General features: G+C 39.3%; 1 protein-coding gene across 1 annotated transcript; it reads right to left on the bottom strand.

The window, feature by feature from the left end:
* Positions 1–704: 704 nt before the first annotated feature.
* On the bottom strand, positions 705–11,098 carry cdk8 (cyclin dependent kinase 8). Its single transcript, XM_066676233.1, has 13 exons — positions 9,914–11,098; positions 5,553–5,628; positions 4,910–5,020; positions 4,671–4,811; positions 3,812–3,869; positions 3,530–3,661; positions 3,013–3,156; positions 2,826–2,895; positions 2,638–2,710; positions 2,458–2,555; positions 2,091–2,169; positions 1,849–2,004; positions 705–1,559 (listed from the first exon to the last, which is right to left on the bottom strand). Exons 1-13 carry the CDS (start codon positions 10,039–10,041, stop codon positions 1,434–1,436), a joined length of 1,392 nt encoding a protein of 463 aa, XP_066532330.1. The 5' UTR covers positions 10,042–11,098; the 3' UTR covers positions 705–1,433.
* Between the last annotated feature and the right edge of the window lie 1,309 nt (positions 11,099–12,407).

Below are 12,407 nucleotides of genomic sequence, written 5' to 3'. Positions count from 1 at the left end.
AATGACCTTCCAGTTTAGCCAAAGAAAAGTTTTAGTGTGCACCCTTAAAATCCCATTACCCAAAATGTCCCAATAGAAGGTTGATATTGGTAAATAATTGATAAAATAATGGTAAATCATTGGGTAAATTGTGTTTTAGGTGAGATGAGGTCTTACTTTTCTGTTGGCTAGTTTTCAAAATGTTTAAGAAGGAAAACATTGTAGCTTAAAACATTTAAGATGACCCTCCACCTGTCAAACAAGGTTTAAAAGAGCTGAATCCATGGACATAGTAACACTAACACAAGCACAAAAATGAAAAAATGAAGAGGGTCATTCATTATTGAAGATGCTTTCTTTAACTGGCAGCACATTTAAAAAAAAAATTTCTCCACACAGACACAAGCTACAGCATCTCATTTTAAACATTTCCAACTTTATTGTCAGGATACTTGCTTCATGTAAAATATTTCATTACAATACAGTACAATGCATGTTCAATCTGCTGTCCACACAACTGTTTTTTGTCATGAAGAAGTTCTAAGGCTTAACCACTGCACATAACCGCTGCTCTCACAGCAAAAACGGAAGCTGCTTAACTTTCCTAACATAAAACAAAGCCAAAACATTAAATTATTACTACTAAACTCAAGTTTCTGTCTTGTCTCCCCCTGCCCTCCCCTCCCATCCCCCAACCCCCCCAGAGCCCCCCACCCCCCGCCCCCACAAGAGGCCACTACCACTGCTCTGCAGCAGGGGGCACTAGATGCATTCATCATGCTCCAGTCAGCAGCTCCAGCACAGAAAATTCGGTCCCCAGCAATGACCTGTGTAAGGGTGGGCAGACAAACAGACAGACAGACAGACACAGACAGACAGAATGACGGACAATCGTTCCGTCACTGCTGGCAGTCACATAGCAGCTTTAGTCCTGGAGAAGCCGTAGGACTTGAGTGATGAAGGGCAGGTGGGATTGGTGTTAGGGGGGTTGCTTTTGTAATAGAGGGGAGGGAGGTCTACCTGAATCCAAACCAGTCTCCCTTCTTTGTGCAGCTGTCCAGTACCACATGGTGAGATTGCTTGTTTCTTTTTCTGCTGTTTATCTTTTTTCCTTTTTTTTTTTTATATTCGTAAGGTCACAGAATCTCAGTGAAGACTGCAACAATGACCCATGGCACAAACATGTATTCTTCCCCGCCTCAGTTTTTTCTCCTTTTCTTGGGTTTCATTTTGTCAGCTGAGGATAGTGTTGCACTGTAGCTCTGTTGTTACGCTGATGGGATGCGTTGTTAAGTTAGTTTGTGTTTAGTTACTGTACTGTCTCAGCGGTGTCTCTATGGTAACGCTACATGACAAGCGCCCATGGGGTAGGGGTGGCCGCGGTTATGTCCCAAGGACACGCCCACCTCCCTCAGTACATTCTCCCAATTGGGCCCAAGAGGGCGTGGGCGGGCTCAGTAGCGGTGGGTCTGGTGGGAGTACTGTGGCGGCTGCTGGGAGGTAGAGGAGTAGCCCATGCTACTCTGGGGCAGTGATGTGCTTGGTCCTGGGTTCTGGTAGGCAGCATGTGGATTTGAACGCTACAACATCGAAATAAATCAGTCTACAATCAAATAATTTTCACACATTTTCATCTAATCCAGCACCACTTTTTACGATGTGATACATCCTGAGCCATAATGAAACCTAAATACTAAGTCAATAGAATAGCACAAATAAAAAATGTATTTTAGCTTTGGTATTAATTTTAGTTTTTAGCTCTTTTCTGTCCCTGTTTAGCAACTAAAGCCATGTATCAACACTGTTTAACTGCCCTTTTCAATTCTTTAATAACATATTTGCCTAGAAGCTGCAGATGGCATGCCTTACCTGGTAGTCTGAGGTCATGATCAGGCCACTTGAGGTAGTGGTGGGCGGAACCACTCTCACCTTCTTCAGAGGTGGGCCTTGTGCATGGCTGTTGTCAGGGTTACCTGTGTGTCCCGCCCCATTGGTGTGGTTGTTCCCTTGCTGCTGCTGGTTCTTCTGCAGTAACAAATAAATGTATAATTATCCACTGTATAAAAACATATTTTGACAAACGCTCAAACACATACTGATAACCTTCCTACTTTATCTGCTTTATCTTCAGGCTCTTCCTCCGTCAGGAATTCTCGCTTGGGGTAAGGGATCTGGCAGCCAGCAAAGACACTAAGAAGCAAACAAGAAATTCAAAAGTTTGTGTTACTGTGCAGTAAATATATTATGGATAGAAGTCTGCTTATAACAGCTTAGCTACAGAGTCATAGCTCTGTAACTTGCAGCAAACAAAGACACAGAGAGGCAAACAATGAATCCAATTACACTCGAAAGGACAAGTGAGGTTAAGGAGACCTTTTCAACTCTGCTGTTCTATCTGAGGAGCCAACCCCAGCTCAGGTTTTGTGAACTCAGGTCTGAAGTTAAAGGCAGGTAACTGATCCTGCATAAGTTACTTACTCTGAGGTTGGTAAAGGTTCCTCTAGAAAGTATGGGTCCTGCATGGCCTGCTCAGATGTAATCCTACGAATCGGGTCCATAGTGAGCAGCTTTTGAAGCTAAAAAAAAAAATAGATAAATTATTTAATTGTTTTCTACTTTTAATTGTCATACCATTCAAATGATTTGGGGTCAACTCACCAAGTGGAATGCTTTGCTATCTGGTTTGACTTTATGTTTTTCCATGTATTTTATAAGGCTGCAGTTAGTGTATCTACAACAAATGGAGGAAGCATTGTTAAAAAGGAAGTAGAAGACAAATACAAAATTGTGTCAATGTCTAAAATCAGTCTTAAATATTATTTATACAATGAAAAACACAGACTCACGTGTTCCTTCTAAAGTCCTTCATCAGCGTGGAGTGTTCTGGCATCTTCTTAATATCCTCCCAGTCTTTGTCTGGTAGCGTGAATGAAATTAAAATCTTGAAGTGACCAAATAACTAGCAAATAATAAGCAATAAGCTGTTTTCAACAGGATTATGAACATTCAGTATCAATCTATAAGCCAGGTTACCTGCAGGGAAGCCCATGACATTGAAGATGCGGTCCAGCTGATCATGATGGTATGGGTTACTGGTCTTAATGTCCTCTTGCCGACAGTGGAATATAGGCTCTGAAGTCAGGAGCTCAGCAAAAATGCAGCCGATCGCCCATATATCTGAACAGAAACAATGGAGAGTGATTCATTTTATTTAAATATCACTGGTGATTTGAGGGATTTTATGCTGCATTGTGGAATACTGCAATAACATGTATATACATAAACAATACATACATGTATTTTAATGCCTCTATATCTGAGATAGTTTACATACATAGAAATATACAAAACAGCTCCCTACATGTCTGCAAATATGCTGTGGGTTCTTATTCTGCTTTATGAGGAAGTGTATAACCAGACACAAATTCCTTCTATGTGTAAACATCTTCAACCAGGAATTGCCAGCTCTGCTACTGACTCAATACACAGCACTATGACCAGTGTATTGCACAGCACTATGACAAACAGACACCAAAACCAACACACTCACCGATGGCTTTGGTGTAATGTCTGGCCCCCAACAGCAGCTCTGGTGCTCTGTACCAGAAAGTGACCACCACAGGGTCCAGATCAGCTAAAGGCTTCAGCGGTGAATTAAAGAGTCGTGCAAACCCCATATCCGCTACAAACAGAAAGAAATTATTATTTTTAGAAACATCAATATTACTATGGAGTCAAAGTCACAGATGTATTTAAATTAACTTGTATTTAAATTTAAAAAAGAATCATTTCTAATCAGAGAATAGAAGGAATGAAATGTTTGATGTCATACCAATCTTTACACGACCCCTCTCTGGCCCTTCCCCCATTACTAATATATTTGCAGGTTTCTGGATGGGAAAGAAAAAGTGGTTTATGTTTAAATATTTTACTTCATTAGTCTCATGTAGGTCCTTTTCAGTAAAACTCTTGCATCACTAATGCTCACTGGTGGAGAGTTTTTTCTTTAAAATGAGTAATAAAAAGCGGCTCGTTTAGATTGACATAACACACCCTGTGCCCAAAAGTAAAATACAACGAACGAAAAAGTCCCTTTAATGTCTGTCTTGATATTCAATATAAATACTCAGCAAATGGTTAAAATAGTTTGCATAGTGATAAGAGAAATAACAAATGTGGTCATGACACTGAAATACTGTGCATTAGAACAGCATCTGATTCATTGGTGGATCAAGCAAACGTTTCCCTGCTTGTTCAGATTTTGTTTTGAGATCAATTTATTTTATATTACAATTCAGACAAATTAAGACTTAAGATCCAAAGAACCCTTAAGATGATTTGCCTGCCTCAAAAATTTGTCAGTAACTGCAAGAATGACAGCCGTTGCTAAATCAAACGCATGGCTTGCCTTCATCATGAAAAACACCTAAGTTTCAAAAGCTGAATATTTCTGCTTGAACTGTTTCTCAGTAGCAGTGTTCCAGTTAATCGGGTAAAACGAGACACAGAACTTTTTCTGGCCAAGATCATTTATTATATGAGGTGAGTGAGTAACATTAACAACCTTCCTGACACATTTCCAGCAATTCATCATCACTTCTTTCAAAACATTTCAAAACAAAAGCAGAGAATTTGGCAAGTAGAACAGTTAATAGCAGATCTCTTTCCCTTTCCCTCTCACACACACTCACCAGGTCTCTGTGCAGGACCCAGTTGGCATGCAGGTAGTGGATGCCATCCAGGATCTGATATAGGAGAGACTTCACCATCCCTCGCGGAAGCTGCAGAGGTTTTTTATTGGCTTTGGAGGCTCTGTGGAACTTGATGATGTGCTAAAGGGTGCATACACACAGACACACACAGACACAGAGCAGGGTCATCCAGGAAACCAGTATAGTGTGGCTGTCTGTCTGTATGTGCGTGTTCTTACCCAGAGGTCATGCTCTGCGTAATCAAAAAGAAGCCACACTTTGCGATCTGCATGTGACAGGAAAACCTTCTGTAGTGAAATCACATTAGGGTGCTTCAGTTCACGAAGAAGCTGCAGGCAACAAACATACATACATTTAGTGACGTTCAGATATATTGATCAGGCAGATTTTTATGCCAAATCTCTATGTTATATATTCCTTAAAACATCTCAAAAATCATCATTTAATACCATTACAAATATTTAATCCCCTTAATTTGTAGGCTTATCATTCAGCTTCTAGTTATGCCACTTAGTTATACACATTTTTTAAGCAAATGCTGTACAATAATCTAATCATTTTAAGAAATGCAGACCTTACTAAGCTAAAAAAATGTACCATAATTACAGCATAACTCATTCATACACTGCTCGTACACTCAAAAATTTGGAAATAAACTTTGTTATAAGTATTGCAAAATTAGTGCAGTGGCACATAACTACATCATGACAACTAATGACGAATCAAGAAGTAGACACATTCAAAATACAAGAACTATTTACTTGCACTGAATCACCCATTCATAATATAGGCTCTGAAACTGTGTAAAGCCCTGTAAAGCCCCCACATGTCCACATGCTGAATACGTAAAACAAAACTTACAGCTATCTCTCTGCATGCAGACATTGAGATCCCTGTGCCTTCAATCTGCTTCAGTGCGTAGTCTTTATCATCCTTCCTGCAAACGGAGAATAGGGCCTCAGTTATCACTGGCTTACACTACCAAGGCCCCAAAAAACAGGCTTTAGCTACAACAGAAGTGTAGATGGCTTACAGGAAGGCACCAAGAGTATGTCTCAAGCCCTTCAAACAGAAATAGTACAGGTTTCCATCGCTATTTTCCAATAATGATGCCCCAGTTTAATCGGAATTATTAGTACTTAAGTAATTCAATACTAAAATCTGAGCAACTTCTTATCATATGGAGTTGTGAAATCTTTGGGGATTGTTTCAAAGACACATTGGCAAAGATTACAGTCTGCATCTGTAAAAAAGAATGCTTTTTATAAAAAAATAAAATAAATACGTTAACAATGTCTGTTCTACAATAATTTGCTCAAATAAAGCATTAGTAACAGGTTGGACCACTACTACACTCTTAACGTCAATTCTCCCTATGTACATTTTTGAATATGATAACAAGTCAGCATGTGGTGCCATGATGTAATTCTGGGAGGGTCTGTAAGCTAGATAAGTATTTTTGTTGACTATATGTGAGGAGGTGGGAGAGGGGTTGAAACACTGATATTTTCCTGCCTGCTGGTGAAACAGTGCCAGAGCCAAAGAGATTTAAAAAACAGGCAGCAAAAGTCAGCATTTTATGATGCAAGACGTATTGAATTTTTGTCATTTAAAAAGAATCATAAAATAAATGGTTGCTGGATATAACCTTGTACATAAGCCAGCAAAGCAAAAATTGATGATTTTTATTACATGTTGCTGAACACTGATATTTTTCTTTATTAAGCTTACGACCCAGAGCTGCTAGCTGCACCCAGAACTGTTTCCGCAAACCTCACTATATATGAAAAAGATAAGTTAAAATTTGTTAGGCTGCCCCATAGTTCTTTTCATAGGCAGTGGATGACAAACCACCCCATGACAGCAAAAGATGCCCAGACTTGGTGGCAAGGTAATCTGTGCAGAGATGTGGCCCAAGCAGAAATGGCCCTTAGTGTTATGTCCTGGGGACCAATCCAATTGCAGTAGAACAAATTAGCTGTAAACAGGCAGCTCCTGTGGTGAACAAAAACATCTTTAAACTCTTAAGAGTCTTAATGAGTCTCCGGCCGCCAGGCTGTCTGGACTTTTAATGGCCGAGCTTTGGACGGAGCAATGCTGCCTCAAAACCAAATCAACTCATGGGCTGATCAGTAGCATTTCATCGTGTGTGGAACTGTGCAAAGTTGACTGAGGAAGCAATGATGAGTATATATGAGGGTCTAAAAACCTGTCCAAAATAACCAGGTGCAAAGGGCAGTAACACCCCCATATTTAACTTGCCCACCCGCTGACCTTGACCTCCAAGTGTGAACGTGCTCCTCTGTAGACAGAATGATGGACTGCCAGCTTCCAACAGAAGCTATGGCAAATGACAGTATCACAGAGATGGTCAATACTGCAGTAAATGGTATGATTAGTATTTCTGGGAAGTTAAGAAAGGGAACAGAAATAATCAGTCCTGTTTAACTGTAATTACTGCAGAGCAATAAACTCTCCCCATCACTTAAAGCTTTCATTTTTAAGAGACACAACAAAAAAAATCCACTCTTGCACAACTGAAAAAAATACAGCTGTGTCCTCAGTATTTTGGGTCTGAAAGGATGTAGACTGCTAAAAAAAACAGTTGTTCTATGTATTTCGCATGAAATGCCTTCAAGGACTGTGATATATTCTGGCACATTGCTCACCTCTCTCCTAATTCATCCAACATACATTTCCAACAGAACAGAGTCGACAATATTCAGCAGTTTGGAACACTTGATAATATTATAATGACATTCGCTGGGATATTTTTAAATAAATGTATTGTGTATATGCCATGAATCTTAATAGACTGAGGAAAAAACTGTCCCCTAAAATATATTATCTCCTACCCTGGACTGCGAAAACAATAGTCTGAGGGGGTTTTAAACCTGTGACAGGTTATATAAACCCATCAAATGAATCAAATAAAAGCAAAGCATTCACTGGGTCAGAACAGTGTTGTCTTTGCTGACGCAGTTGGAAATTGTGACCCTAGAGACACTCCACTTTCCAGTTCATGGAGAAAATGTCTACATTATATTATGCCTAATCCTAACCTAAACTATTTATTGATTCTCTGTTACCACTTTATATAGTTCAGGGCCAAAGTGGGTCCAGAGCACACCCGGAACCACTGGGCGCAGAAACTTGGGGGTATGTGACAACTACAGTAATTGTTGTGCACTAATGATTGACTGCATGCATTGATCTGATCATATGACATCATTTATTAATTATGAATTATCAAGAGGCATACTAAGTCTCCTTATAACTCAATCCACTTTCTACATTGTACAATCATCAGCCTGTTGCACACTACAGCATACATGCTTGTACATGTATGTACGGTCTTATGTTGGTTTGAATAATAACAATGGATACAAAACATCAAACACTGATCCAGTATGTGTCAATTCAGATGGTTTCTCTTGTCATTTTCACTGAGGGTGGATGACAAGATATCTGTCACTAATGGAAACACTCCAAGCACTCACAAGTCATCACCGAAGCACCTCAGGATTAGCACTAGCCATCAGCAAGGTCTCCGACCGCCTGTATGGGGAGTTCAGTAATATTTTAGATCATTACCTTTATGAATGTTGACATTCAAAATAGAAAATCATTTGCTTGAAGGGGTGAACTTAGGGTTGATAATCCTACTTTTAAAGAAACTACTGAAATATCATATACTGCCACCAGGAGACCAGATGGGGACAGAGACATTGTTATTGTCTCAACAACTTCATTTGAGCTGCACAAGGACACACAGAGTGCATAAACTGAACCTCTAACAGCCAGAGGTGCACCAGAAGGCCAGTGCAATGCAGCTAATTGCAGCAATAACACCAATAAATGGACTGAAATTATGAAACCTCCTTTTTTTCTTACAGCTATGCATTACAAAGTCTCAGCAACAAGTTAACAATACCATTGACACCAGAGAAAGCCAATGCTTTCACAGCTATGAAACCTAAAAACCAATGAGACATTTTAAAACAAACCGCTGAAGTGGGAGCAGAAAAAAAAACACAAAACCCAACTTGTTATCAGCACAGACAGTCAGAAAATACTTTTGTAGTCTCTATAGCAGCATCACTGCTTATACTGCTGACATTGCACTAATTTGACCACTGGAATGCACATGCTGCAACCAGACAGCACACAACTGAAAAACCACCGAAAGTGGATTTTTTTAATTATTTTTAAAAATCCAAACAAACAACGTTTTTACCTTGTTGTCATATCAGTATGTTGTTCTGTTCATGCACCTGAAGACGTATTCATACTTCATAAACCTAAAGAACCAATCCCAATAACTTGCAGTGTGGGGATTCCAAGCTACAGTCAAGTGGTGGAGGGTTGTGGACTAATGACACATTCATATATCAGTGTGTACTGAATAAAGACAAATGTACAGTGTTACATTTAAGCCATTTTTGCTTTTAATGCATGAGGGGATTTTTAGGCTTTAATACCTTGGAAATATCCTACAATAAAAAAATTTGAGATGAGACTGGTTTGCAGAGGGGGATTTAATTTTCATTAATATCAAATGCTAAGAGGCAACATAAATTTACACCACACTGATTATACTTGTAGATTCACTGATTCACTTGGGAAATCCTATGTTTTGTAGGAACGCTAAAAGAGCTACAAGAATTTACAGGAGCTACAAGAAATAAGGGTAGAAAAAAAAGAGTTGTATGCAAAGGAAACTGACAAGTTTACAACACCTTAGAGATGGAAGGGGCATTTACTGTACAATCCGAGCAGGACTTCACTGCACTTAATACCCCCAGATACAACTCTGACATCAGACTGATCTCACTACTGGAGTGAACTGGAGAATCCTGCAGTCTGTGTATTTTTATTTATCTTTTTAATTAAGATATTTGAGACAGTCAGAGAGAGAGAGAGAGAGAGAACACAACAGAAAATGAGACAGAATCAGAGACAGAAAGACAGAAGAAAAAGATAAAGAGACAGAGGGATGGAGAGAGGGACATGCAAAGACAGAACAAAAAATGAGACAGACTGAGACCGAATCAGAGACAGAAAGACAGGAGACAAAGAGAGAGCGACAGACAGAGACAGAAAGAGGGAGAACGACAGAGATAATGAGAAACAGAATAAAAGACAGAGAAAAACTTGAGAGAGCGAGAAAGAGACAGGCAGACAGAGAGAGAGGAGGCAGGGTGTGAAGGCCTGAGACTCACCCGTCTTTCCTCTTGGCTTTGTAAACATGACCGTATGTCCCTCGCCCCACTTTACAGCCCTCATACTCGAACAAGTCCTCCACACGCTCCCTCTCTCCGGTCAGCTTGACTTTAAAGTCATAGTCCATGTTCCCGGCTGTATTTCGGCTGGTTTTTACGATCTGTGCGGGGGGTTTTCTCCTTTTTTCACTGCAACTTTTCTCCGAGCGCTGCTCACTCACTCAGCCGCCCGCCCTCACGCCTCATTTACCTCCGGCGGCGGGAATACGGGGGAATGGTGTGTCTTTAACGTGCTTTAACGGTGGGAAACACCATATGTTTTCCTGCTGTGGAAATAAATCCCGTTTATTTATTCTCTCGCAGCCGGTATCTCACTCGGGAGAGCTGCGTACGGCAGTGTCGCAAAACCGTCGCTCAGATGAAAACTAGCGACTTTTGACTCGTCTGCGAATCGGTTCCCGTAAATCGACTCTTTACAAGGAATCCATTTAACATTGTAATAAGCAATTCGCGATAGATCTCGTCTCACACATCGTATACATCTATCAGCTAAATACTACACTCATTGCCCATTCTCTCAGCTCCACTGCCCATACAGGAGCACTTTGTGGTTCTACAGTTATAACATGTATGCTATATATTGCTCTGAATACTTTTAGCCCATTTTCTTCAATAGAAAAGGGCAGGTGTTATTTGGTTGGCGCATTAATCTCAACACTATAGTGACCGTGACGTGGTGGTGGATAAGGTGTGCTTATACGAGTGGATCAGACACAGCAGTGCTATAAAGTTTTTGAACACCTCTAACAGCGTGTCCACGGATGACGACGACCAACACAAATTCTGTAGCACATGTGCTACTATCTCTGATTTTACATTCACAAAGTGGGCATCCAATGTAGATGTACCTAGATTTGACACTGTGTAGAAAGTGTTTAAAAACTGCAGCAGCCCTGCTGTGTCTGATTCACTCACCAAAACATACACTAACACACCGCCACCAAGTCGGTCACTGCAGCTCTGATAATGATCCAGCAACCAAATGATACGTCTGTGATGGCCATATGTGGGCTCCTAATCAATTACTGCACTTAATTGATTTTACTACATATAATCCAATGGAAATAAATGTTATAGTAGACCATTTCTAAGCATTACTCGCCAAATCTAAGTCTAACGCTCGATATATGTCACTTTGAATGTGGAAGGGATAAGATTAAGATTAGCGAAGGAATCGCTGAATCAGGCCACTCAATTAAATTGACAACTTCAAAGAATCGGTTCGTTGTACTGAATCGAATCTCTAATCACTAATGAAAAGACTGGTGCTTTGTGGAGGCACCACGTGGATGTTAACTCTTCACAAAACCAACATTAGGAAATTAAATCTCATTCTTCTAAACGTCATCACCTTCATAAAGCATTTAGAATGTAAAAATTAAACTTCACACCATATTAAATGATCTTACCCACCAACTTTAAGAGAAAATACTCGTGGTGTTTGTCTGGAAGTCATATAGTCATATAAGTGCTCCAAAAATATAAAAAAAGACAAAAATAATGAAAAGTGGATGAAAGATGTAGTAATTTAAACAATATATTGCATGCAGTTATTACATGATAATTTTACAGTGCAGTGCTGCTGATATGCTTTATTTATTAAAATGAATGCATTACTATGAATGAGTAAGGCATGGGGAAAAGAAAGTCAAAGACACAATTTAGCAAGTTGAGAATATAATATGAGACAATCCATTTGAACATCTTTAATTGCCACTACTTAGTAAAGCATGGGAACCACTTATTTTTCTTGATATCACCACTGGAATGGTGAACTCAGCTTTCCTCATTCTCACATCTTACTGATTCATGGCAGCAACCAGTGTATCACAAATGAATTGTCTTCTGATCATACAGTCATGGCCCTGACCTTATCTATCACACATTTCAGTGAAGAAGCTATGTCAACAGTCACACTCTGTAGTGCATATGGACTATGTATATTAATGTTTTTGTTTCTTTGTTTGTTTTATTAATATGTATTACATTACAAAAATGTCCATATTAAAGATCAGCTACTTACATGAGTAATTGAGGACAAGCAATGGTGGGGAGTGGGGGAGACACTGAGAAAACATTTCCCATGGAGTCCTACTGATCACACTCCTTCAAAATATGTGAGAAAGACTTAATTATGTCTTTCTTATTAAACAACTTTATTAAGGTATGGGGATGTCTTAAAAATACACGAGAACCAATAAAGAGTGGGAACACAATGCAAATAATACTTGGGGTATGGAAATGAATGAAAAATGTAAATATCACACACCTCATCAGTAGGGCTCTGTATTTATTAATCTTAAATTGAAATTAAACATAAATAAATATAAGACAAGTTTTTTAATTGTTAACACTTGACAGAATCAACCCATTTGATTAATTCATATATTTTTTGTTTGTTTCTTTCTTTCTGTTTATTTGCCTTGTTTTTTGA

Source organism: Hoplias malabaricus, chromosome 1 (genome assembly GCF_029633855.1).
Source record: "Hoplias malabaricus isolate fHopMal1 chromosome 1, fHopMal1.hap1, whole genome shotgun sequence".
NCBI classification, from domain to species: Eukaryota; Metazoa; Chordata; class Actinopteri; order Characiformes; family Erythrinidae; genus Hoplias; species Hoplias malabaricus.
This window is presented reverse-complemented; position numbering and strand designations above follow the sequence as displayed.